At 48.3% G+C, this 27173-nt stretch overlaps 2 protein-coding genes across 2 annotated transcripts in view; one reads left to right on the top strand and one right to left on the bottom strand.

Moving 5' to 3' along the window:
- The first annotated feature begins 14417 nt into the window (after positions 1 to 14417).
- MEX3C (mex-3 RNA binding family member C) lies at positions 14418 to 21397 on the top strand. Its single transcript, XM_082074099.1, has 2 exons — positions 14418 to 15024; positions 18516 to 21397. Exons 1-2 carry the CDS (start codon positions 14523 to 14525, stop codon positions 19724 to 19726), a joined length of 1713 nt encoding a protein of 570 aa, XP_081930225.1. The 5' UTR covers positions 14418 to 14522; the 3' UTR covers positions 19727 to 21397.
- An 868-nt stretch (positions 21398 to 22265) lies between these two features.
- The window catches only part of SMAD4 (SMAD family member 4), a 19590-nt gene continuing 14682 nt past the window's right edge, over positions 22266 to 27173 (bottom strand). Inside the window, exons 10-11 of the mRNA XM_082074212.1 lie at positions 27159 to 27170; positions 22266 to 25309 (exon numbers count right to left, since the gene is read on the bottom strand). Coding sequence (XP_081930338.1) covers positions 25098 to 25309; positions 27159 to 27170 — 224 coding nt within the window. The 3' untranslated portion in view covers positions 22266 to 25097. The remainder of the gene's footprint in view (positions 25310 to 27158; positions 27171 to 27173) is intronic.

Genomic DNA, 27173 nt, shown 5'->3' with positions numbered 1-27173 from the left:
GGCGCATACAAAGTGGAATACGACCAAGTATTTTGTTTCGATGAAACCCAACAGAATTTTAAAATCTATTTTTGACTCAGCTGCTGAGTCAAAAGATCCACAATTATGGCAAATGCAAAATATAGACATTGAAAAGCAACAGGAGACGCTCCACCTGCTTCCTCCCATTAGCATCTTAGCAAATCTGCCCACGGAGGAACCCAACGACGACACAGCACATCTGAGGATGTCAAAACCACTCACTCCGGTGGCCAAAGAAGGAAGAGAAACCAAGAAGTTAATAACCTGGGTTGTGTTTTTCAAAGGAACGAGGAAGCAAAACCAGAGGGAGAAGCAAAACTCCGAGGCACAAGAAGGGAGAGAGAAATTCCTTCATTACAGCTGGCTCATCCTTGGCAGTAATTATCGGTTTCGGCAATTGAAATCTCTCAGCGCGGCGGGATAACGACTTCATGGAGCAGTCGTTGCGTCGGTTCGCCAGAGCAGCATATTTCAAAGTCATCCATCCCCCCAAAAAACGGCTCTGTCATGGTAGGTGGATAAATTGCCAAAAAGATGCTCCAATGGGCAGCCCAGGGTGACAGTCACCTCCAGTACGGAGGTTCATCTGGGCACCGTGACACCCCCAAGCCTTCACATCTCCCATTACGTCCCATCTCACACCGGATCACTGATTCACGTGCGTCGCGTTTACCCTCCTTTATAGCACCGCATCACTTGTGAGACCGTTTCACCAATTTGCCGACATCCTTTCAATTTCTAGCCCTGTCCCGCAAAGCCCTTTTGGGCTTTTCTTAATCTTGGCTGAGTAGCCATCCCATGACACCCCCAAACACGCTCAACGCTGTTTCCATTTCAACAGATGACGACCCTCCGGCGGTGATTTCCTACTCTCTACCCAAAAAGGCTTCTTTTTTTTGGACAACACTGCCCTATTTACCTGATGAAACTGCCGTTTGACACATCATTAAACACCTTATTACCGTTCCAGGAGACAAAAGCCAGATGCACGCCTCCAATATCGCGTTAACGCTCGCCGGTGGAGTAAAGACCTTGGCAATAAATCAGTTCTTGCAAATGAACTCTCGCTTTCCCATGGTTTGCTGACTTGATGCTCAGGCAAGTCGCTGAGTCAAAAGGTCAATGGGACCCCAGGGGAACATCAAGACTTTATCATTCAGCTTCTGCGACTCGAGGTACCTGCAGCCTGGATGTCTCCATCAGAGCTAATCAGCCCCTGATTCCTTTAGTCAGCGAAGAGAAACAGGTGCTTTTAGGGAGTGATTCATCTAATCTATTTTCAGTCTTCCACGGGATGAGATAAATCACACCTAGAAATCTCAGCTTCTCACTTTCAGCCCCTAATATCAAGACACCCCATTTAACGGACTCGAAGATAATGAGGAAATCACCTCAGAAGGTGTAACGGTGATAGTTGTTTAATATGAAGATGAATCCGCCCGCTACTTCTATAAATATAGTAATAATATAAAATAATAATAATAAAATAATAATGTAAAATATATATAATGTATACCTGTATGCCCTGTGACCGTCCCACATGCTTCCCAGGCGCCGTCCCTCTGTTTTTCTTTGCTCCGTTTCTTTTACCTACAACTAGAAAAATGAACATTTTCTGTCCCAGATGTGAGGTTTAACATTTGTTATCGGCACTTAGCGCGTGCTTGAGAGATTTAGTAGGATTAATATGGTGAACATATAGAAAAAATTGCTGGAGGTGGTGAGGGGACAGCAAGAAAATCAGCAGAGAGCAGCTCGCCTCTCCATCATTTCAGCTCTCCATGAGAATGTTCATATTCGCATCGGAAACAAACTCTTCAAACTGGAAAGGCAAGAAGCATTTCATACGCAAAATATCCCTATTATTGGGAAGTGGAGAAAAGAAGAGTTAATATTGCAGGGTCATCGCTCTGGGGGTGGAAATTGGGTTTGTCCCATGGGACCGTGGGGCCTTGTCGTGTCTCCCCCTATTCAAAGGGACCCAAAGTCAACGTGGTATCTGGATTTCAAATCGACATCTTTTAAAGCAGTAGATAAGGGTAAAGCAAGAGCTTCAACAGGCTCTGATGCCCCATTGGGTGCTGCCATATGACAGCGTGCCCCAAAAACATCGACCCCCCGATATTTCCTGCTGGATTTCCAAGGCCAGAAAGACATTTTCTTGGCAAATCTCTTGGCAAAAAACTGATGAAACCGGTTGTGAAATGAGCAGCAAAGAAGGCAAAGAAGCCATTTCTAAGCCAGCTCAGATGTGACAGAGGAACGGCCGCGCGGAGCCGGCTCGGCCTCAAAGGAAAAGCCGCAATCAGTAATGTTGTTAAAAATAAACCTCCCTCTCGCTGACGCTGCAGTTACGGCTCGAAACAATCAAATCCCATCACAAAATAGCACAGAGTCCTGCTCAAGTTGCCTCAAATAACAAGCAGGAGGTTTATCCATGGAGACCCTTCCCACTTAATGTTGTGGAGGATCAGTGATGCTGAATCCAGCCCCAAAACATCATCAGCCATCGCTTCTCCTGGAGATCCTTGAGCATCCTCCCAATCTGCTTTAATAAAGAAATTGGGATGACAGGGCCACCGGCACCTCCGGTATCTCCCCATCGTCAACCTCAAAACTGTGTCCGACAGCAAATGCAGCTCCAGCAATGGCACAACAGATTAATTAAACCCGGCTTTGAAAAACTGTTGATTAATTCAGCTCCAGCACGGCCACCCCAAGAGAAACCTGGTACTTTGAGATCTTGGAAAGGTGGAGAAAAGGAGGAATTGCCAGATGGGTGAGGTTCAAGTCAGCAAGAAATAAACCGTCAGCTGATGGGAATGTTGTCTGGGATGAGATGTTGTCCCAAAATCCACAGCTAGCAGGGAAAATTGGGAAAGAGAGCAGCAATACCGCGAAAACCAGGGGGAAGGGAGAAGATGACACATGCCTTTGCAGTCTCACACTTGCGGTTTATTTCTATACACACACCTAACTAAGCAAAAGCCCAAGAAAAGCCGTTGAAAAGCAGTTTTTGAAAGCAAATTGCATTGTGTAGCTCAGTAGAGAGCTTGTCCCCTTTCTTTGAGGGACTCCCAGCTCACAGGAGGTTGGAGACCTTCTCCTGATGGCAACACAACTGATCCAAGACTGGATTTAAAGCGCTATCCCGGCACTAAAAAGGCAAAGCCAAGACCCCACAAGGCTAGTGGTCAAACCCAGATAATTAAGCCACAGGTTTGGGTTTGGTTTGGTTTGGTTTGGGTTGGTTTGGGTTGGGTTGGGTTGGGTTGGGTTGGGTTTGGTTTGGTTGGGTTGGGTTGGGTTTGGTTTGGTTTGGGTTGGGTTGGGTTGGGTTGGGTTGGGTTTGGTTTGGTTTGGTTGGGTTGGGTTGGGTTGGGTTGGGTTTGGTTTGGTTTGGTTTGGTTGGGTTTGGTTTGGTTTGGTTTGGTTTGGGTTGGGTTGGGTTGGGGTTGGGTTGGGTTGGGTTGGGTTGGGTTGGGTTGGGTTTGGGTTGGGTTGGGTTGGGTTTGGTTTAGTCCACCACAGAAATGGGACTTTGTTGTTTCTCCTACTGGTGGAAGAGAAGCTGGAGCGGTTAACGCTTTGATATTAACGTTGGTGGTGGGAATGAGAGGAAATAAAAGAAGAAAAAACAGGCCTAGACATTTCAGGGAGGTTTCTTGATCCAAAGTTCACACTGAGCTTCATTGATCGAACCGTTCCTACACACAACTGACTGCAGGAAGAGCTAAAAGCAGTTGCAAAGAAGATTAAGACCCTCACATTTACAATCTTCTACGTTACACCTCTTTTTTGCAACCGTCATTTGGAAAGGACGACCAGATGGACCCAAAACGTAAAGCTTGCGGATTGGTAGTAGGTTGTTTTGGGAGGGTGAAGCTTCGCTCCTGCCCTGAGGATGTAATTCCAAGAGGAAGATGGATGTTTCACACTCGGAGCCGCTCCAGAGGGCCGTTTATAGATCACAACACGACCGCAATAATCAGGCGGGGACGTTAATGACGCCCAACCGAGTTCTGCAAACACGCTTCAGAGAAGTGGCCAAATACAAGGGGGAGGAATTAATCTTCCAGGACAATTATTTAAGACTTATAATCTGTTGAGAAAGGAATTACCGGCTGAGTGCTATGCAAAGCTGCGGTAATTATGCTAACAAATTAGAAGTACATTTATCTGCTTCCAAAACTGTTCATCAACATTGTGTGGTTGGCTTTCCCCGTCTGCCGTTACAGACAGAAATCATTATTCTTTGTAGGCTGCCACATACCGACCTTTTTCATGGGGTAATCGGCCAACAGAAAATCCCACTTTTAGGTTGAATAATCTCTAAGACTCGGCTCAAGTGCATCGCGCAGCGATCGGACTTGTGATCCCTGTAACAAGAGTAAAGGAGAGAAGAGAAATTGGCTCCTGTCAAACGTCAAAAATGATGCTCCCCAAGAGTATCCTATGGGTTATTACCTTCTAAATGAGTTAATTTACTAAAAAAAGCTTATAATGCGTCAGGATTGTGGAACTCATCTCCATCTCACCAAGGAACACATAGGGAGAAGTGAAGTCTCCGGTATGCCGTGGTGTGACCTTCTCCCGACATCGCCGGAGAACGCGGGCTCAGCCCAACACCCTCCTCCAGAGAAGGTCCCACTTGTGCCTTCCCGAGTGATTCCAGGACTTATCTCCTGGGATTTCACCCAGGAAAAAAGATGAAGCTGCACCCTGCCCAAGGGTCCACCCATGAGGAGTCTCCAAACCACCTTGTTTGGATGTCAGGGATGTAGGAGGCAGGAGAGGAGCTCACGGTGCGGGCGGACGTGGCTGGAGAACCAGCCCAGCGCAGAGCAGCCGGGGTGGACCTGACGTTACTTAAGCTGTTGCTAAACCCAGTCTCTGCCTCCTTAGGCTCCGCTTTGGTGCTGCGATCCCTCCCCGCACACTCAGGTTGTCATTTCCTGAGGACCGGAGCCTACAGGGCTGTTCGTTTGAAGCTTTGTTGATGAGCCGGATGTCCGAGGAGAAAAGCAGCCACCGGGGAGCGTGCAAGGACGTGTCGTGACACGAAACGTCGCTCCAGGACGGGATTATCGTGCTCTTGTTGGAACTCAAACCGCTTAATTACTTAGCACATCACTGCGGCGATGGAGACGTCCCGGCAGCGAGAGAGGATGAGGATTCGCTGACGGAGCGCCCAGAAGCTCGAGGGCGGCTGGAAACCCTTGACCATGGTCCCAGGATGGGACAACCACCTTCTCAGCTCTCCATGGCCACCACGGTGCCGCCTTTGAAGATGCCAAGTCCCAAATGGAAGAGGAGAGGGCAAATTTCCTCCCGCTTTCCACCCAGAACGCCCTTTTTCTCCTCACCCGCTCCATGAAGCGCTGCGAAATTCATACGGGCGGCGCTTCCGTTTAATTACGAAAGAAGTAGGGTTGGTTTTTAATTGCCTCGCTGGTTTTCCAGAGCCAACCAAGCGGTGGAAACACGTCGGGTATTTTCCGAGCTACTAATTAGCACGTTGCACGGTAAATATAAGGACACGGTGAACACAAGCCGCAAGATGATTATAGTGCGGCGCAACAACGGAGACGGAAAATAAAACAAATTGAGGGCAAGGCCACTACCCACAATGAGCATTCTGTAGTTTGGATCTAAAAATACTGCGCTCAAATACGGAGGCTTTAACTTATCCCTGACCAAAGCAAATAAAATCAGGTTGAGGCTACATTCAGTAGAGAGGTCAGGAATAGAATACATACGGCTTGTTCTTTTTTAAAGGTATTTATGGTTTATTTTAAATCTGGCCTTTATTCACCCCGTTATCTTCGGCTTCTTTTTCCTATAGGCAGAGTGAGGCGATTGTCTGAGGAGAGAAAACTTGGTTTGTTGCTCAGATTCTTTATATATCTCAGATAAAGTGGCAGAAGGCACAGTTATTTCCTCGTGCCAGCACAAGAGTGACTGTGAGATAAGGTCCAGGAACAGCGTTGTCCATTAAAACAAAGTCTCCAAGAGAAAACGACCTCCCCGGCTTCTTACGGCACCTCTTAATTCTTTTCGGCTTCTTGGCAGCCGATCCATTTTTAGTGAAGCTCTTCGCTTGTCACCACAAAGCAGAAGGTCTTTCTATTTCAATTAATTGTGTTTATTTCTGCTTATCAAGCACACTTTTATACCAGCTGTGTCTGTTTGGAACTATCTTTACTGGCTGCTGTCAAAGGACTCCAAATAAGTAAAAGCCTAATAAGTAAAGTAAGTAAGATTTATAGCGTTATATCTTCAGCCCGGCTTCACCTGCAGGAAAGCGCTACAGTACCGGAGTTTATATTTATTGTCCTGCCAAGATGGAGCCAGAAATGGAACAGATGTAGTAGGAAAACGTCGGAGTTTGAGATAAAAATACCTTGTTAGCGTGTAAAGCGTGCAGTGTAAAGCGTGAGGGGCCACAACTGGACACAAGATTCGAGATGTGGGGTAGAGATTCCAGCAGAGGGGCAGGAGAACCTCTCGGACCTACTGACCACCCCCTTCTAACCCACCCCAGGTCCCATTGGCTTCCTGGCCACAAGGGCCCAGTGCTGGCTCATGGTCACCCTGCTGGCCCCAGGACCCCCAGGTCCCTTTCCCCTACGCTGCTCTCTAACAGCTCATTCCCCAACTTACACTGGAACCTGGGGCTGTTCCTGCCCACATTCAAGACTCTACACTTGCCTTGTTCTATTTCATTACGTTTTCCCGCCCAACTCTCCAGCCTGTCCAGGTCTCTGATGGCAGCACAGTCCCGCATCCAAATCACTGATGAATATATTGAACAATCCCGGCCCAGCACTGCCCCTGAGGCCCTGCACTAGATCCAGGCCTAACTGGACTCTGCCCATTGACCACGACTCTCTGGCTTCTTCCCTTCAGCCAGTTCACACTCCACCTCATGATTAGTTTGTATATTTGTAAGTTTATGCATCTTCCTTAATATTAGGGTAAATATCTTCTTGTTAAGAAGTCCTCCGTCTTCCAGCACCATGCAAAAGGGGTTTAGTTCGGTGCAACCTCATTAATCTCATGTCTCTTTTTTCCACTTATCCGTAGCAGGATTAAACCGGCACCACTCCCGGTTTCTGCTGGTTGCTTGAACAAGGGATTGAGTCTCCTCACCAGCGCAAGTCCAGGCCAGATTGGGGGTTAAAAACAACCTCCAGATCTACGACTTTGACTGTTGAAGAAAAGGAGGGAAGGAAAAATTCCGTGTCAAGTTGATTTAACTTTTCGAGCCATCTGTAAGTGTGAAAAACAAGCCGCCGCGTCCCCAAACAAAGCGGCAGATGGTGGGTTTGGGATGGCCGCTCTCCTGCGGGGACGCAGCAGCGTGCGGTGGCTTCTCTTTCCAACCAGCCATCCAAAAGCAGAGAAAACGCCTTTAAAAAGCGTAACTCCCCAGCACCTGTGCGTATATACTCTTATATTAGCAGAACAAGCCAAAAATCCTGACTTCCTTGGCGTGAAGGGCTTGTCTGGGTGGCTAAATCAACAGGAAATATCCCCAAATAAATCAATACAACGTGTTCGCCAAAAGAAAGGGCGGTGGGGATGGCTGTGTTACCTCCTCCTGCTTAATCCAGCGACTTAGAAAAATGTCCTTCATTGCAGAAGAAGCTGGACGCCTACCTAGCTGGCGGAGAAAGATTAGATTCTTCAGGGTGGTTGCTAAATAACAAGAGGCGATGAAATATTAAAATCCAGCCCAAAGCGGAGTGCAGAGCCGGCCAGTCAGCAGAAACTTGAAAGGAATGAGGGAAATAGAGAATATCCCTGAAACGGAGAGGAAAAGGCAGCCGGAGAGCTTAGCAGGTTTCAAAGATCAAGGAGAAATCCCACCTGATCCAGCTTAAAAACTCTCAAGGCGCTAAATATTATAAATGCAAGGCCCGGGTGTGGAAACTTGGGTTTTGAAGATAAACCAGCTGCATCATCCCGGGAGCTGGGACATCACGAGCTTTGCAAGAAAAATGCTGGGGCTTGGCGAGGATGAGGATGCGCAGAGGGGAGGAGGAGCAGCCAGCGCTGGAGAGAAGGACCATATGGCACGGAGGGATGTTGGGGAGGAGACGAACAGACGGGAGGGGGAAGCGAAGGAGCCGGCGCGTTCGGGTTTGTTGGGCGCGAAGGAGCCGGCGGCGCAGGGGAGGCGGAGAATAAAACCCCACGGAAACGCGGGCAAACACCAGATACGTTCTGGTTGTATCAATATATGTTAAAACTATTTGAGTTGTATACTTAACCTCCGCTGCTTTGGCCACGCCGGGTCCACGGGGCGTCGCGGCGGCTTCTACCGGAGCTGCTTTGGCTTCTCGGCGGAGCATCGGAACCGAGAGGGTTCCGACGTACGGCATTTCACACCCACGGCCAGAGCCCGCGCCTGCAAAAACCAGAAGGAAAACCGAATTACATAAAGCTAAATCCCTGGCTGCCTCGCAAAGCCCCGCTGCCCTGAAAGCTGCGACAATTAGCGCACTGTTTATTAATAAGATTCGAGGCAGCGAGGTGTAAAACAGCAGCTGGAGTGTCAAGCACAAGGCATTATTTTGCTGCCACAAAACAGACACGAGGCCGGGCTCCCGTTGCTCTCCAGCGACGCTTTGTCGCTCACCTGGAATGAAGGAGCTCACTGTAATTTAAATTTATATATATATATATATATAAACCCTTGGCTTTAGGAAGGGAGCGGGGTGGTCCACCATCCACAAAGCCTTTCGCTGTCAATGGATTTGAACGTTTCCCTTCTCTAACCCCTTTCAAACTCCCTCCTTATGCAACAAGATCATTCTGAGAGCGGTGGAAGAGAAAGGATTATAATAAGAATGACATATGTAAAGTCCGTAGCTGTTGTTTCGGGCTTGATCCGGGTATTTCTATTCTCAGTACACACAGCGAACTCCCACGTTCCTGGGTTGTTGCTGCCAGGCCACCCAACTCCTCCGCTCTCCGTTCTACTCTAATCATGAGAATTACATTCCGATAATGGCCAAGAATAAATCAGAAGATCAAATAATACAGCCAGTATCAGCCACTCCTCAGCATTCAGGTCAATAAAGCCGATTAGATCAATCAACCTCACCTCGCATTCACTAATCCACCCAGTTTCTCACTGTTATGTTGCAGGGACTGATTCTTGCTAAGGTGAGATGTTTTTTTTCCTCCAGAAATGGAAGTTTTGGGTGTTACGGGCAAAAAAGAAGATGGATTGAAGAGTCAGAGGTGGTTGAGCGTCGTACGTGGCCGCACGAGCCGTGTCTGGGGTCCGGATCCGGCCGCCCGCGCCACACGTTGCGAAAAGCAGCAAAAAGCCCCTTCTGATGAAATTTGGGGAAAAAACTTCATTCTGATCCCATATCTCACATGGGATTGACCCACATCCTGGGTCAATAGAGCAGAAAGGGGGGTAGAGATGATACCCCAAAGCTTCTCCGGCGCATCAGCATCTCCAGGAGAAGCCATCAGCGCCAGCTTCTGGACACAACCACACGCAACCGGCCTCGGATTATTCCTCTAGAAAAATCCAATGAAAAAACCAAAACAGGAAAACAAACTCATAAACCAAACCCAACAAACACTCCCTGATTGTGCACTGGGGGGAAAAAGTCCTTCCTGAGCCTCGCCGGCCGCTGGCTGGAGCCCAAAATATCCCAATCGATCGTAGCGACTGTCAAGCCAGATGATGGTGACGCTCTCTCCTGACCTCAGAAATCTATTAGAATATATTAGATAAGAGCTGTTTCCATGCCAGGTGATGTCACGACAACATCGCTGCCCCGGGTCGTTTGGATGACGAAGCGAATGGCTGTAGGAAGCCACGTTGGGATGCTCGGCCACCTGAAAACAGATAGAAACCACATTTTCTCTTGCTCAGTTGGCGCCGATGTTGTCTCAGAGCCCCAAGAAGCCTCTAAAATTGGTGTTTTCATCACTGGTGTGTGCTTAAATTTATAGTCACGCCTCCGGGCTGTGCCAGGATATCTTCTACATCATTTACATGATGCCTTAAAACGAAGCTTGGGATAAATTAGACTACCTGAATTTCTGCCTATTTTTTGCTGAACAAAGCGAGCGCAGATACTTATCGCACCCTCCGGGCTTCACGGCTCCTTTAAATTTGCGCGGTCCTTCAACCTTCGCTGCCGAAAAGCTGCTGGAAAAGTCTGGAACTCGCATCCCTCCTCTGCTTTGCCTGGAGGTAGCGGGTACCATCATTCCACCCCCAAATTTGCAGACGTGTTGCCTCCAAAATACTTCAGGGGATGCCCCGAACCAGCGCCAAGGGCCTCATCTTGTTCCCTTCTCTGGGTGAGCAGGATAAAGGTTCATTAGTGAGACATATATACATATTTATATGATATATATGATTCAGCCTAGAGAAGGCTCCGGGGAGACGTTATTGCGCTTTTCTGTACTTAAAAGGGGCCTGTAAGAAAGTTGTGAACGGACTTTTTAGCAGGGCCTGATGCGCTAGGACAAGGGGTGTTGGTTTGAAACTAAACAGGAGACTAAACTAAATTTGGGAAGAAATTCTTGACGCTGAGGGTGGTGAAACCACCAGAGAGGTGGTGGATGAATGACCCCTGGAAAAAGCCCTTTTCAGCCTATTTTGCCACCTCAAAGTCTTCAACCAGTCCAAAAAGCACAAGGACAAAGATTGGGTTAAAATACCTGATGGCTAGAGCAGAGAGGAGTGAAGGAGAAGATCTGGAGAACATCCACAACGCTCAACCCAACAAGTCTTCACGTATTCTTGGCGTGTTCCTCACGTTTCCCACCCAATGGCGATGGGCAGAACTCGAGGAAATCACGGGAACTTTGAAAAAAGGAGCTTTCAGGTCATCCAATCTAATCGCAGAACTTCACCCAATTACCACGGCTGTAATTTGTGTCTAAATATCTCCTAGAGATCCATTATTCTTCATTTCAGGTCATGAAGATCCTCCTCCTCCCCTTTAGTCTCATTTTTAATCCTTTTCACAATGGTTTTGCAAATGCTGCCACAACAAATGTCATGTATTTATGAGCTTTGGAGGGTTTCAAAAGCCATTTACTCCACTGAAGTCATTAAAGTCATGAAGAAATATTACGTATAATGTACAGTTATGGTCTAGTTTCACTTCTTCCGACACAAAATGAGACTTTCCCGTGGAGGGGACACATGGATCAAGAGGATGGGGAGAGAAAGGAGCAGGAGGAGCGGCTGAACATGTTCCTATGGCCACCACCAAACCAGGGCACCACAAAAACCCTCCAGCTCCTCATCTCGCGCCGCGTTGTGAATTCATTTCGAATCAAGACCTACAAATGCCTCAATTCTTTATTTACCAGCCCCATCCTTTCACGTGATCTGCGCTTCACAATTCTTTCTGAATTAAATGTGAAGTCGCTTCGAGCCGACGGCACCGGGAAATGATTTGACGCGGTGCAGAAAGGCTCAAGGTCACCCCCAAATCCACCTGTCAATACTTGTGCCTAAATCCAAGTGGGAAAGTTCCCAGGGAGCCTGATTTTAGGTTGAAAAATGAATGCTACAGCACTCCACATTTAACCTATAATGCAATAGAATTGAATTGGAGTGGGATTTAGTAAGAAAAGCAGAAGTGGTGGCATTTCACAACATGTTCCACACAGTACAAAGGTCTCACTGAGCTGTTCTCTACATCTGATTTTATCAAGAAAGGGGAAAGAGAAGAATAGAAAAGCCTGTTTGAGCCTTATTGAGAGCGTGGGGAGGGTTCATCTGCTGCTCTCTTTCCCTCAGCATCACCTCCCTAATAGCACAAGAACCCCTTCTTATCATAATTAACCTTTTTAATGTATGGATTGTTTCAAGCCAACTACATCAATCCATTATAGGTGGTTTCACGATTCCACTTGGAAACAGAGACATACAAAGGGAAAAAGGTGAACCGGAGGTTTTCAGAATAATCAAGAGCTGTGGTTATTAGTGACGCTTTCGAAATACAACCCGAATTCTAACAGTGGTGTTGGGAAAGTCTTTACTGAGTATTTGCGTAGAGTAATGGACCAAATGTGAGCAGCGTTTTTGGCCGGACCCGAGGTAGGAATAATGTTTTCAGCCCACATCACTCCAAATATCTTCCTGAGAATACTTATTGTCTTAACCACAGGCTCCAGCAGGCAATTATCTAACCCTTAATTTTTACAAGTATTTTTCATGAGTAGATATAGATGCTATTGTGTTCATTTATCTACTTACTACTTGAAGAGGGGAAACCGAAGCCGCTGTTCATCTGGAGCCAGAAGAGGGTGCAGAGCATCTCCACGAAGTTCCGACCTGGCACGACGACCTCCGGGGACAAGCGTCACCTCCCGCCAACGCAGCGCTCACACGGCAATTCGGGAAGAGAAACGTCAGGAGAGTTACCACAGGGATAACTGGCTTGTGGAGGCCAAAGCGTTCGTAGCGATGTCGCTCTTTGATCCTTCGATGTTGGCTCTTCCTGTCATTGTGAAGCAAAATTCACCAGGAGTTGGATTGTTTGCCCACTAATGAGGCAGGTATCTAGCGCGGTGCCTCAAGGGTTGGTACTGGGACCAGTACCGTTCAATATGTTCATCAATGACTTGGGTGAGGGACTGTGCTGCCATCCAGAGACCTGGACAGGCTGGAGAGTTGGGCAGGGAAAAATTTAATGAAAGGGCAAGTGTAGAGTCTTGAATGTAGGCAGGAACAACCCCAGGTTCCAGTGTAAGTTGGGGAATGAGCTGTTAGAGAGCAGCGTAGGGGAAAGGGACCTGGGGGTCCTGGGGCCAGCAGGGTGACCATGAGCCAGCACTGGGCCCTTGTGGCCAGGAAGCCAATGGGACCTGGGGTGGGTTAGAAGGGGGTGGTCAGTGGGTCCGAGAGGTTCTCCTGCCCCTCTGCTCTGCCCTGGGGAGACCACACCTGGAATCTTGTGTCCAGTTGTGGCCCCTCAGTTCCAGCAGGACAGGGAACTGCTGGAGAGAGTCCAGCGCAGCCACCAAGATGCTGCAGGGAGTGGAGCATCTCCCGGGTGAGGAAAGGCTGAGGGAGCTGGGGCTCTGGAGCTGGACAAGAGGACACTGAGGGGTGACCTCGTTAATGTTTACAGATATATAAAGGGTGAGTGTCAGGAGGATGGAGCCAGGCTCATCCAGTGCAATCCCCCCATGGAGCAGGAACACCCAGATGAGGTTCCACAGGAAGGTGTCCAGGCGGGTTGGAATGTCTGCACAGAAGGAGACTCCACAACCCCCTGGGCAGCCTGGGCCAGGCTCTGCCACCCTCACCCCAAACAAGTTTCTTCGCATATTTAAGTGGAACCTTTTGTGTTCCAGTTTGTACCCATTACCCCTTGTCTTATGATTGGTTGTCACCCAGAAGAGCCTGGCTCCATCCTCCTGACACTCACCCTTTCCATATTGATCCCCATGAATGAGGTCACCCCTCAGTGTCCTCTTGTCCAGCTCCAGAGCCCCAGCTCCCTCAGCCTTTCCTCACACGGGAGATGCTCCACTCCCTGCAGCATCTTGGTGGCTGCGCTGGACTCTCTCCAGCAGTTCCCTGTCCTGCTGGAACTGAGGGGCCACAACTGGACACAAGATCCCAGGTGTGGTCTCCCCAGGGCAGAGCAGAGGGGCAGGAGAACCTCTCTGACCTACTGACCACCCCCTTCTAACCCACCCCAGGTCCCATTGGCTTCCTGGCCACAAGGGCCCAGTGCTGGCTCATGGTCACCCTGCTGGCCCCAGGACCCCCAGGTCCCTTTCCCCTACGCTGCTGTCTAATAGCTCATTCCCCAACTTTTTCTTCTCATATTTAAGTGGAACCTCCTGTGTTCCAGTTTGTACCCATTGCTCCTTGTCCTGTCACCGGCTGCCACCAAGAGCCTGGCTCCATCTCCCTCACACTCACCCTTTATATATTTATAAACACTAATGAGGAATCACTTCAGTTGGGAAAGACCTTTAAGATCCTCAAGGCCGAGCACAACCCCCCCCGGCGCTGCCCCACGTCCCTGGGCACCTCATCTCCGTGTATTCCCAACCCCTCCAGGGATGGCGCCTCCACACGGCCCCGGGCAGCCTGTTCCACCGCCACCATGAGGGGGGAGCTGTGCAACCATCGCCCGCCCCGGGGGAGCTGTGCAACCATTAAATCCTTCCGATTTTTTTTTTTTGTCATTCTTAATCCCTTCCGGGCTCGCCCCCGTTTCCCCAACACAAACCCCCAACCGCGGCGCCGCTTTTCCCTCACAACCCCCCCGCGCACCCCCCCGAGTGCGCCCTCCCGGTCCCGCCCAGGAACCGGCTCCGCCGCCCAATGGCGCGGCCGCCCCCCCCCCCGCCGCTCCCTCCCTCCCCGCGGCCGCCGCCGCCGGGAGCGCCATGGGACAAAAGCGGCGCTGAGCAGCGCGGCCCCAGCGCCCAGGCCGTGCCCATGGCGGCGCGGCGCCGCTAGGATCCCCCCGGCTCCCGCCGCCATGCCGAGCGGCAGCGCCGCCTCCGCCGAGCCCCCCCCGCTGCTGCTGCTCCAGCAGCGCCTCGCCGGCCTCGGCCTCCGCGACCTGCGCGCCCGGAGGCGGGGGGGGGCGAGCGCGGCCGCCCCGCTGGACCCCCCCGGGGAGCCGGCGGCTGGCGGGGCGGAGGAGGCGGCCGAGGGGGACGCCGAGCTGGGCGAGGAGGAGGCGCTGCTGGCGGAGGACGAGGAGGAGGAGGAGGAGGCGGCCGCGCTGCTGCTTCTCCCCTCGTCCTCGTCGCCCCCCCAGGCGCTGCTGCCGCTGGGCTCCGCGCTGCTCTCGCCGCCCTTGGCTGCGGGGGAGGCGGCGGGCGGGCCGCGGGGAGCCATGGCGGCGCTGCTGGGCCAGGCGTGCGGGGGGGGAGCCGGGGAGCAGCCGGCCCCGCTCCGCAGGAAGAGCGTCAACACCACCGAGTGCGTGCCCGTGCCCAGCTCCGAGCATGTGGCCGAGATCGTGGGGCGCCAGGGTGAGTGCGGGACGCGGGGGGTGGCCCGAAAACCCGGGCGGGGGGGCCCCGTTGCTTGTGCTGGCCTAAAGTTTGGCTTCCCCATGGGCTGCTGCTCCTTCCTGCCAATCCAAAAGCGCTTTGGTTGGTTATTTAAGGTGTAGAGAACGTGGCCACGTCCAGGTAGGTGTTGGCACTCAACTGGGGCTCCGGTGCCGCCTTTCGCCGGAGGAACTTTGGCCCATGTTTGGCGAAGACTTTTGGGCGAAGGGCTTTAACTTTGCGTTGTCCTCCAGCTTCCCGAGACCTCTCAGAGCATGAAAACCCTCGTCTTTCTGCAAAAACCAACCCCATTCCGCCGGGCTGTGTCTTCTTGTCGCCATCTCCGTGGGATAAGGTCACATCCCTCATGTCACGTTCATCGTTGGCCCTTTCATGTGGTCCAGCGGGAGCGGCGGTGGAGTCACAAAGATGACGTTTCGCCGGCTTTCTGCCTGATTTTATATATATACCGAGCGCTTTATATATAGCAGCGGCGAGCGTAGGTGTGGGGAAGCAGACGCTGAAGTCGCCGCGCTCTTCCCCTTCCCTTTCCTGCGTCGGTTCTCGCTCTGGGGGTGCTAATGGGCTCAGATAACCAGCGGTTGTGCTGCTGCCTCCATCAATGTGGCTTTTGTTTGCTTTTTGGAGCGGAGAAGAACTAGTGAAACGGGTCGAAAACAAAGCCGTACCGAGCGCCAAGGCTTAGGCGGGGTTTATATTTTCACTTCCTAGGTTTAAGGTCAGGTTTGAGCATTTTAGGCAAAGGATTTGTGTGTTGTTTTGCTGTGTGTGTGTTAAAGCAAACCCCACTTTACAGAACTTGGCAGGTATCATACAGACACATCCATTCTGTCCAGAAGCAAAGAAATAGTGGTTTAATGTCTTTAAACTTTCCTTCTGTCTCACTGAGGGTGAAAAACAGAACTGAAACCACTTATTTCTCGAAGTAAAATCCAAACTATTGAGCTTGGAGGACCCATTTGTTCTCCATCACATCAGGATTGTTCTCCGTCAGGTATTTCGCAGGACTTGGACTCACTTAAAAACAATATAATGGAGTTTGCGTTCAAAAAAATAGCATCGTTGCTCCTGAAGGATCCATTTGCTGCTTATTTCTTATCTGTTTGGCTTGCGATAAAATATTTCGCCTCGGTGGGGAGGGATTGTATCCTAAAAAGAATTCAGTCGACAAAAATTTGCATGGAAGGAAAGTGTAAACCCATCCTGAATATTCCGGTTCGGGGAGACTTCTTGAGGATAGAAGTTGTATTAGTCGCACTAAATATTGGTCAGATTTCTTAGAAATCCAACTCTTTGCGTCTTGTTTTTAGGCCTGGAGGCTCTTGTGCTCTCGTCCACCTGCTTTGCAAAGTGCGGCCGGGTTTCCTCGCTCCTTCTGCTCCCCGAAAATGAACCCCCCATCTATTTAGCTCACATCCCACCCGGCCGCTTGCGTTATCCCCGACCCGTTGGGCTCGAGTTTTCTGCCGGCTCCGTGCTGTAATACTTTAATATCTAATTATGTAAGGCTGATGCAATTGGAATGTTACTCCTGATGGATTTTCACTGAGATTTAGTTTATGTTCTTCGCGAGGTATAAAAAGAAACGTTTGCAGGCCTGAAATACCAGGAGCGCTGAGTTTGAGCTGGAGGCATTTACATCACCGGAAAAGGCTTAAGTAATGTTTTCTTTTCATGAATAGTAAGTGTCCCTTTTTAAAAAGGAAAATCTATAGTATTTTGGGAGGTTTTTAATGCTTTTTCAACCTTGAAAAGGTCTCAACCTTCATCCCCCCCCCGTCTGGCAGCCACCGGTTGGGATAACATAATATAACAGTAATAAATAAAACACAATCCAGGCTTTGAAGCGGAGGCATCTCCAAGGTGAACAACAAAGGGAAAGCTATTGGGAGCCTTTTCTTCTTGCTGAGGCATGTGCCGGGGAGCCAGGAAAACCGAATTCCATTCGTGGCACTGGCCGGGGTGAATTCGGACTCGCTGCATCCAACCGGCGCTGAGTCGCCGTGGAATATTCAGCAATACACCACTGGAGTCTAAATGCTGCGTCTCTTCCTTCAGGAATAGTTGAGGAACTCGAAAGGGGCCGAGCAGCCTCCGAACCCCCAGCTGAGTAAGAGCAGCAATGATATCACCCCGTTCCGCCGATTAAATCGATCCCGACCGATCCGCTTTGCGACCGAAATAACATTTGGATGCATATTTCATGAGCCTTTTTGCTTTTGCTTCGGGTCGCCCTGTAAATTAGAGACTGGAAAAGCTGGTAATTAGTATCAGCTAAATAATAGTGATCACTAAACTAAACCGATGCTGGAGCAAATCTGGGGACTGGACATCGATGTCCTACGGTAGGATAATTATAGTCCTTTCAAAGAGAAATATACGCCCGGTTTTACCTCGCGATGCGTTGTGATCGTAATAATACTGCCAATATTTGGTTATTAATTGCTGACCTGTACAAAGCAGCGAGCACAAAAACTAACGAGTCTGAATTGCATATATATATATATATATAACTGAATGCTTAAGAATACTCATAGTTTCACGTAGTTACTAGAAGAGAAAGTACATTGTGTTCGAGAAGAGCAACTTTGTTCTAAACAACAAAGAAATCAAAAGAAAAGGCCCAAAAGCTCTAAATGAAGCATTTGTTTCCTATTTCAGTCATTTCTCTCTTTATTTCAGGTGTTTCTTTAAGTTCATGAGGCCTTAATATTGTGCAGGTTCTCGGTTTCCATCACCGACGCCAATAATTCTGCAGCAAATTCTCTGTTGTTCCTTTGAGCAAAGACACATCATCTCTTGCTTTTCACCTTCTGGTTCATTTGACAATAATATATACATATATAAAATAATATACTGTGGAATTTTGAGTGTGAAAACACAACTCTAGCGGCACTTTTGAGCGGGGAATTTGGTGTAGGTGACAATATATAGCGTGAGTTATATGGAAATATTCCACGGGCAGGTTCGCTAACTTGTTGTCGTAACTTTTGGGTTGTAATGGCGCCGGTATCGCATTTCGGGTCGTAAATTGGAAAACAATACACTTGGGAATGATTAATTTGCTTTTTGCGAGTCTTGACTCTTTTTAAAGGATTTTAGAAATAACTGAAGGATACACAATAATATAAAGCGACTGGTATTTATGGGGTAATCATGAAAGCGGGTGTTGGAGGGGAAAAGCCATTTGAATTTATTCACCGTCTAATGGTAATTGAGGAGGTGACGGGTTTAAAAGTTAAAATGTTACTTAAATAGTTTGTGGCTGGAAGCGTGAGAGGCAGAAGCCGTTGCCGCTTTCTCTGGTGTGGCTTGCGGAGATAGAAACGGCGCTTCTGGTTTCACCCCATGGTTTCGTCCAGCTCCCCAACCCGCTTCAAATAGGCGCTTTTCTTGTGGCTTTCTACACTTAGACTCGCGCTAAACTCGCCTGTGTTTCCTTTCGACAGGTTGCAAAATCAAAGCGCTGAGGGCCAAGACGAACACGTACATCAAGACCCCCGTTCGTGGCGAAGAACCCGTCTTCGTCGTCACCGGCCGGAAAGAAGACGTCGCCATGGCCAAAAGGGAAATCCTCTCGGCCGCCGAACACTTCTCCATGATCAGAGCGTCGCGCAACAAGAACGGTCCCACCTTGGGGGGTTTATCGTGTACCCCCAACCTGCCGGGCCAGACGACGGTCCAAGTCCGGGTGCCTTACCGCGTCGTGGGGCTGGTGGTGGGACCCAAAGGAGCCACGATCAAAAGAATTCAGCAGCAAACCCACACGTACATCGTCACTCCCAGCCGGGACAAGGAGCCCGTCTTCGAGGTGACGGGAATGCCCGAGAACGTGGACCGGGCGCGCGAGGAGATCGAGATGCACATCGCCATGCGCACCGGCAACTACGTGGAGCTCAACGAGGAGAACGATTTCCACTTCAACGGCACGGACGTCAGCTTCGAGGGGGGCGCGCTGGGGTCCGCCTGGCTCGCGGCCAACCCCGTCCCGCCTGGCCGCGCCAGGATGATCTCCAATTATCGCAACGACAGCTCCAGCTCCTTGGGAAGCGGCTCCACCGATTCCTATTTCGGAAGCAATAGATTGGCCGATTTCAGCCCCACGAGTCCCTTTAGCGCCGGCAACTTTTGGTTTGGAGAAACGTTGCCTTCGGTGGGCACGGAAGATCTCGCCGTCGATTCTCCCGTCTACGACTCCTTACCGCCGCCTTCCCAAACCATTTGGACTCCTTTCGAACCCGTCAACCCTCTGTCCGGCTTCGGTAGCGACGCCAAGCCCCAGCGCCAAGGGAGCCAACCGTCTACTCCTCGTTTGTCGCCCACTTTTCCGGATAACCTGGATCACGCTCTGGCGAGGAGAGCGAGGAGCGACCCACCCAACGCCCACCCAAGCGGCCTCCCCATCTACATCCCGGCCTTCTCCAACGGTACCAACAGTTATTCCTCTTCCAACGGCGGTTCCACCTCCAGCTCCCCCCCGGAATCGCGCCGGAAACACGACTGCGTCATCTGCTTCGAGAGCGAAGTCATCGCCGCCCTGGTCCCCTGCGGCCACAACCTCTTCTGCATGGAGTGTGCCAACAAGATCTGTGAAAAGGAAACGCCGGCGTGTCCCGTTTGCCAGACGGCTGTTACTCAGGCAATCCAAATTCACTCTTAAAAATATATATATATAGATAGATATTATTATATATGGACTTGGAAAACTCTTTACGAGACACGGGTGGCACGGTACCCTCTAGTAAACTTCCTAATGAATTCTGACTGTTGGGCTTTTCTTGGGATTCAGGCTGAAGTTGTTCTGCGAGATGTCGACGTTCTCAAAAGGCTGCTACGCTAACACTAAACCTCGGCGGGAGGAGATGGCGGCGCCAGGTTTGCGGCGGTTTACACGAAATAACGCGCCGCTTCGCCGGCTTTTCCGAAGGATCCGGGAAGCGCGATAACCCGTCTGCCGCGGAGGGTTTGTGGCATTATCGGTATATCAAGCAACACTTCCAACGCTGCCTTCTTTACACTGCCAGTTTTGAAACAAACAGGTTTGGGAAGAACTCTTCTTTTTGCTTTGCGCGACAACTTAGGCCTAATTCTCCTCGGTGCGAATCCCTTTCTTTTGTATCCTTTGAAAGCGCCGTTTGATTTCTCAACGTGGACGATGTTCAGCTGATCAATCACGGCGCGAAGCTGCCCCGACGCGATTCCATTTTGCGGTAGGATCAGGAATATCCCGATTGATTAATTCCTCCCCGTATCACGTGGCAAAGCCCGGTTGGCTTCATCCTACAACTTGGCGACACGATTCCCGCTGACATTCCGTTCGTTAGGCCGATCGAGCTGTTCTTAATTAGAGTTTTTTAGCGTAGGATTCCAATTGTGAAGCATCTTTACGTTGGCTCCGTCTTTTTCTTGCATGTATCTCAAGGTAGAGTTTATTTTTAGGAAGGAAAAGGAAAGACAACAAGGAGTTGACGTGTCCCCGTATTATTGACATCGGCCCTACAATCAGTTGACATCTTTCCAATCATAAGGAATAAAAATAAGCCAAAATAAGTATTTTGGAGCTTCTTACATTTCAACCTGTGGATGTTTCCAGCGTTTTCATCCTCAGTACGTTCCCAAATCTGTGCTGGCAAATATTAAACCAACAACAAAAAGACACAAAGTGGAGTTCGGGTGGATTCTTTTCTATTTTTCGAAGCATTATTTTCCCAAGAAAAAGCTTTTTTTGTCATTATATTAAAAAAAAAAGACAAAAAAAAATGTGTATTGAACTAGTAAATCTACAGAAAATGTTATTTTTTATTTCCACTTGAAGAGTTACATTTCGTATCAAAAACCAAGTTTACAAAGAACGGTTTTTATTTTGCGACTTTCAGCCGAAGAGTTGCCTTGAGGGCACCTTTCTTGCTAATTGCTTGTAGGTTAATTAATAGCTCCGCGTCAGTATTGAAACTTAATCCTGTAGGTCCGAACGAACCCTCGTCCCGCATGTGTTTTGTATTTTAGCGCCTCGTACACGGCAACTAATACGCCAAGGAATCGCCAATTAGGTGCGTGTACCCTTTGTATAAACCACAACCGTTAACGATCAGCCTATCCAATTAGTTTAGTATTTGCTAATTTTACTACACTTTTTGTTATGTATATGTAGGGCGGTCGTAGGGATTATAAATTCAAGTAAAGCCGAAAAAAAAACAAACATATATTTTATGATAAAAGGGCCTTTAACTTATGACGGCCAAAGCACTGATATTATATATTTGCTGTAAAGAGAATTATAAGAGTTTTATTTTTCTGATATTAAAAGTTACTTAATAAAGACTCGTTTCCATTAACTGGAATGTTTCGCTCTCGTGGTTGTCGCAATTCCTCTCGATACTGTGGAAATAACCTCATTTTGCCATTAATTACTTATTTTCCAGGCTGCCATTGGTTCTTCTAGAAGGCCCCACTAGTCCCTATTAAGTACTAAAGGGGGGGAATCAATATATGTAATATATAGATAATAATAGCTGCTCTTTTTGTTGCGTTTTGGGGTCTTTCACCTGCACCTTCATCATCAATTGTCCAACCTCAATTATTTTGGATCATTTTGGACTCGTGTAAAACAGCTACGGGCTTAAAAACCTCCCATTGGCCCCATTGAATTTATTCTTCCATGTGCTGGGTGAGTAAAACCACCCAGAATTGTAACTTTTCCTCATGGCAATGCAACTTTGTTGAATTCCAGATGAAATTTGAAGCTTGAATTTTATTTTAACTCCATCAGGGGCTTTTCCCAAGCAAAGAAATGGTTTAAATTTAAGCAAAAAATGGATCAATTGCCTTCCTTAGAACCAAAAATCCCTTCTCGACGCTTAGGGAAGATTCTTGTGTCTATAGACCTGGAAAAGAAGGATGATGGGACCACCGAAGCATCAAGATTTTGGGGTGGAAGTAAAATTTAAAGGGAATAAAGGAGCTGGGGGTGAAGAAAACAAACGGGTTTTGCGTTAATGATGGTGTTTGGTGACAGGTCTCTGCCACTGCCACGTTGGGTGTCCTTGGTCACATCCCTTAGTGATATTTATGGAGCCAAAGAGCTTCACCCAACACCTCAAATATCCACCAATGCCCCTCAATTGTGGCTGTGGAGAATGTGACCGCGATTAAATGGCTTCAAAACTCCCCCCAAGAATCAAATCAAGCAGCCAAAGAGCTGAATCTTGACCTTTTTTAATCAAAAACATACTCTGGTACAGAATTTCAGGAAAGTTAACTACAGTATATTATCCACAAACTAGGGCTAATGAAAAAACAGACGGGGTGGGGGGGAAAAGCTACAAAGGAACTACTGGGAATTCTGTTGACCGCTTATCAAAAGGCAATGGCTGAAAGAATAGCTTCACGCAAAAATAACCCCTCACGCGGCGGCTTTTTGGGTCACGGGGACCGAATCGCTACCGAATATCAGCCGAAAAAGCCACGGGAAAAGGTAGCGGAGAGCGAAAGCGGGAGGGGATTGGGGTGAAAGGCTTAAATGGTGTGAATTTAGGGGGGATTTGTTACTCACAAGGCACAAGAGCAGCGCCAAGAAACCTCCAGAGGTTTTGTCCAACGTCGTTTCGCCTCCCGATCGGTCTCGCTAATGAATTTTTCAAGGTGGAAACTCGAGATCAACAGGAGTGGGTGGAGATCATTGATTTAAGGTGTCAATCTCTTCATCTCTCAAAACCAGCGTCCGTAACGATACCTGATATGCATCTTGTTTTATAGAGATGTTCAAGTAGGGAATGAAAGGATGTCTATATTAAATAAAGTCCAAATCCCACTTCTAAGACGCATCTTTAACTTGTTAACGAAGCAACTGCACAAGGCAGTTAAAAGATCTAAAGTGCTTCCTCGTCAAGATTTAAGACGTCTCAGTCGCGACCATCGAGACATAAAAACCATTTGAAGGGTTCTGAGGAAAAAGCCAATTCCTGGCGGAATTCTTTTCATGGAAAAACACCAAAATTGAGGCAGTTTTCCTGATCGAATTAAGGATTTGTCAACCAAATTTTCTCCTCCGTCTCTAGAGCGTCAGCTTGAAACGTTCAAGTTTCAAGGTTAAAGCCGCCTAAACCTTCCGGCGCTAATCCCGGCAAAGTCCTCGAGCACGGAGATTTGTGATTGCGTAATTATTTCATCGCAATAATTAAGACAGTTGAATTCACCCCATTTTGAGATGTCGAGGCGAAGAGACGCGATTCTGGGGATGGTTGAGCTGCAGCTTTTAGGATCTTATATATTTCAATGCAAGACTTCGAAAGGTTTCACGTGCCGTTGCTGAAGGGTTTTCCAATCCATTATGGCTTCTTGGTTCTGAAAGACCCCGTTGCCGTTATTTCCTCCTCCTGTTCTGAACGTAGCGGGGCAAGATAAGCCCCTCGCAAAGTGAAATAGGGAGTAAAGCTCACGGATAACTCCTCAAATGCAGTTTGGTGCGATAAATCCATCACTCGGAGGGTTAAGACGCTTCCTAAAAGCCGAGACGCCTCGTACCCAGCAGGAAAAGTCCGGGAGGTGGTTCAAAAGGGAGAAGAACGTGCGCTCAGGCTTTTAGTTTCTTCCACCAAACAGCTTTTTCATTCCGTGGGCTCAGTCCAGCTCTGCAAAGCTTAAGCCGGTGTCTCCGTTTAAGCTCCAGCTCCTGTTCTCTTTTTATAGGTTGAAAGCGAGACCCTCCGGACGTGGTTTTACTGGGACGATTGGAGTTTAAGCCGCCGCCGTTGGCCGCTGCCGCTCGTCTTGCCAACGAAAAGAATCCGCCGGCTTCAAGGTGCGGAATGACAGGAGAGAAGCGAATTGAATTTATAATAAAATCAGGGTTTTCATCATTTTATTTCGACTATTAACTAGAGAGAAGCATACATATTGGATCTGTCATACAGTCAATACATTTTGCGGGGTGGGTTGGTTTTGGTTTCCTACGGTCAATTCTCTATACAAAGTCATTGCCAATTGATACGGTCGTCGATGGCACAGGGCGGAAAAATAACCACGAGGTATAAAAACAAGTTTGCCATCTTGCCCTGAGTGGAAATGGTGAACAGATACAAAAACTGGATCTTAATCTCGATGGATTTATCCATGATTATGGTTTATGCGAGTAAAAAGTCACGCCATTTGTTTTTGCTTTAAAATACCTGCCACGTTTTCACTCGAATCAAATCAGCGAAGTCAGCAGGAGTTACGAAAATACGTTCAAGCCGTTGGGCACACGATCTATTAATTTCAGTGGTGATTTTGCAGACTGGGGGGGTTCCCGTTCTCTTTAAATCGAGCGCCAGCACTGAAAAGCATCCGTTTCCTTTAGTGTTTTAAAACGCTTATGTCTATATAAATAAAAATCTACGCTTTTTCTCTTTTTAAAAACTAGTGAAGGAAAAGCCACATTTTCCTCGAGATTTTGAAGCAACGTCTATCTCATCCCTCATTTTTTTTGGCAGCTTCTACCTTTGAATCCGGCAAACAAATCATAGCAAGGTAGTCAACAAAATCAACAAGTCTTCCGTTAAGTCTTGTTCCCTAAAAAGAACGTCCCGAATCAGTCGGAATTTTCAAGTTGCTAAACGTTCCGAACTATGAGAAGGAATTTTTCAGATATAAATATATATATAATATATATTCTGCGTACAAAAGGCTCCTGTGAGGCTTTATCGCCGAGATGCCATAATAGAGAAGGAAAGTTTCCAAGGGAACAACCCCGATACCATAAAGTCCCTCTAAGGCGTTTTACCTTTCACTTCAAGCCCTGAGCCACGTCTGATGACAATTAAATTCCCCAAACGAAAAACCATCCAAATTCTGCATGTTCAGTTTCTTTCTGCTAAGAGCAAGGCGGCAAACACATTTTTAAAACCTGTTTTCGATTTGGTTGGGTGGGTTTTGTTTTTTTTTTTTTTTTTAAGAAGGTTAAGCAGAACAGAAGTAAAATATATCTTCGGGTTATAAACAGAATGGTATTTTACAATCCGCCGGCCTCAGGACGTCCCGCGGCGGGAGGGAGCTCAGTCTAAAGGCTGCGGGTCGGCGATGGGCATGGTGTGCAGCACCTCGTCCAGGAGCTGCAGCGCGCGGTGCAAGTGGATCTCGATCCAGCACGGCGTCTCTTTGATGCTCTGCCTCGGGTAATCGGGGCCCCAACCTTTGACGAAGCTCATCCTGAGGATGCACAAGCGGCGCAGGTCGTCGACGCCGATCCCGGCGGCGGCCGACAAACCTAAAAGGGAGAGGTAGGGAGTCAGCTCCTTTTAGCACCGTTCCCGGTCGCTCGGCTTTTGTAGATTTAATATGGAAGAGCAGCTGGATGGCTGGACTCTCTCCAGCAGTTCCCTGTCCTGCTGGAACTGAGGGGCCACAACTGGACACAAGATTCCAGGTGTGGTCTCCCCAGGGCAGAGCAGAGGGGCAGGAAACAATATTAAAAGTAATCTAAATAAGCAAAGAGAAACATTCTATACAATTTATTAATTGCTTGAAATGGTTAAAAACCATTCAAAGACGCTGATTTATATTAAGCGATTTTTTATGATGAGTGTGATACAAATACATGGGAAAGCCTCTTTAAACAGAAGTGAAAATATATAATAATGATGGTTTTTTGAATTCTATATTTAATGATATAATTATATAATAAAGGTTGATATAAAGGTCAACCTTTTGTATCTTTTATATAGATATATAGATATATAGATAGATAGATAGATATACAGATATACAGATATACAGATATACAGATATACAGATATACAGATATACAGATATACAGCTATATAGATATACAGCTAGATAGATAGATAGATAGATAGATAGATACATAGATACATAGATACATAGATACATAGATACATAGATACATAGATACATAGATATAGTGGTTATTTTGAGTGTACTATCAGCAAGTTTGCTGGTGACACCAAGCTGGGAGGAGCGGCTGACACGCCAGAGGCTGTGCTGCCATCAGAGACCTGGACAGGCTGGAGAGCTGGGCGGGAAAATGGAATGAAATAGAACAAGGGCAAGTGTAGAGTCTTGAATGTGGGCAGGAACAACCCCAGGTTCCAGTGTAAGTTGGGGAATGAGCTGTTAGAGAGCAGCGTAGGGGAAAGGGACCTGGGGGTCCTGGGGCCAGCAGGGTGACCATGAGCCAGCACTGGGCCCTTGTGGCCAGGAAGCCAATGGGACCTGGGGTGGGTTAGAAGGGGGTGGTCAGTAGGTCCGAGAGGTTCTCCTGCCCCTCTGCTCTGCCCTGGGGAGACCACACCTGGAATCTTGTGTCCAGTTGTGGCCCCTCAGTTCCAGCAGGACAGGGAACTGCTGGAGAGAGTCCAGCGCAGCCACCAAGATGCTGAAGGGAGTGGAGCATCTCCCGGGTGAGGAAAGGCTGAGGGAGCTGGGGCTCTGGAGCTGGACAAGAGGACACTGAGGGGGGACTCATTCATGGGGATCAATATGGAAAGGGGGAGCGTCAGGAGGATGGAGCCAGGCTCTTCTGGGTGACAACCAATGATAGGACAAGGGCCAATGGGTGCAAACTGGAACACAAAAGGTTCCACTTGAATATGAGAAGAAACTTGTTCCTGGTGAGGGTGGCAGAGCCTGGCCCAGGCTGCCCAGGGGGTTGTGGAGTCTCCTTCTGTGCAGACATTCCAACCCGCCTGGACACCTTCCTGTGGAACCTCATCTGGGTGTTCCTGCTCCATGGGGGGATTGCACTGGATGAGCTTTCCAGGTCCCTTCCAACCCCTGACATTCTGGGATTCTGTGTGATAATTTAAAGGATCCCAAATTTAGCAACTAAGAAATAATTAAATAGAATAATTAAAAAATATAAAACATCCTCACGCTCTCCTCTTCAAGAATCTGAATATTAATTTTTCCTAAATCTCATCAAGGACTTTGTCACTCGGTTGTTGCGAGTCATGTTTTTACGAGCTTAGACCGTAATTTTTCAAGCTTGGCTCTAAGCCGTTTGGTGTCGTCTATAAATGTGGATGTGGGGGTGTCGTTATGAGGAAAAGCTGTTTAATTTTGCTTTCAGGTAAGGAAAAAGGAGCTGTTGTACTCACTAATGGCCGGGGCTA

Source organism: Streptopelia decaocto (assembly GCF_964273445.1).
Source record: "Streptopelia decaocto genome assembly, chromosome: Z".
In the NCBI taxonomy this organism is placed as follows: domain Eukaryota; kingdom Metazoa; phylum Chordata; class Aves; order Columbiformes; family Columbidae; genus Streptopelia; species Streptopelia decaocto.
This window is presented reverse-complemented; position numbering and strand designations above follow the sequence as displayed.

What these genes read in the sequence shown, in the direction of transcription:
- MEX3C (XM_082074099.1), top strand. Translation starts at nt 14,523, where the DNA reads ATGCCGAGCGGCAGCGCCGCCTCCGCCGAGCCCCCCCCGCTGCTGCTG. An exon ending in CGAGATCGTGGGGCGCCAGG is followed by an intron (nt 15,025 to 18,515) that starts GTGAGTGCGGGA and finishes TCCTTTCGACAG; the next exon opens with GTTGCAAAATCAAAGCGCTG.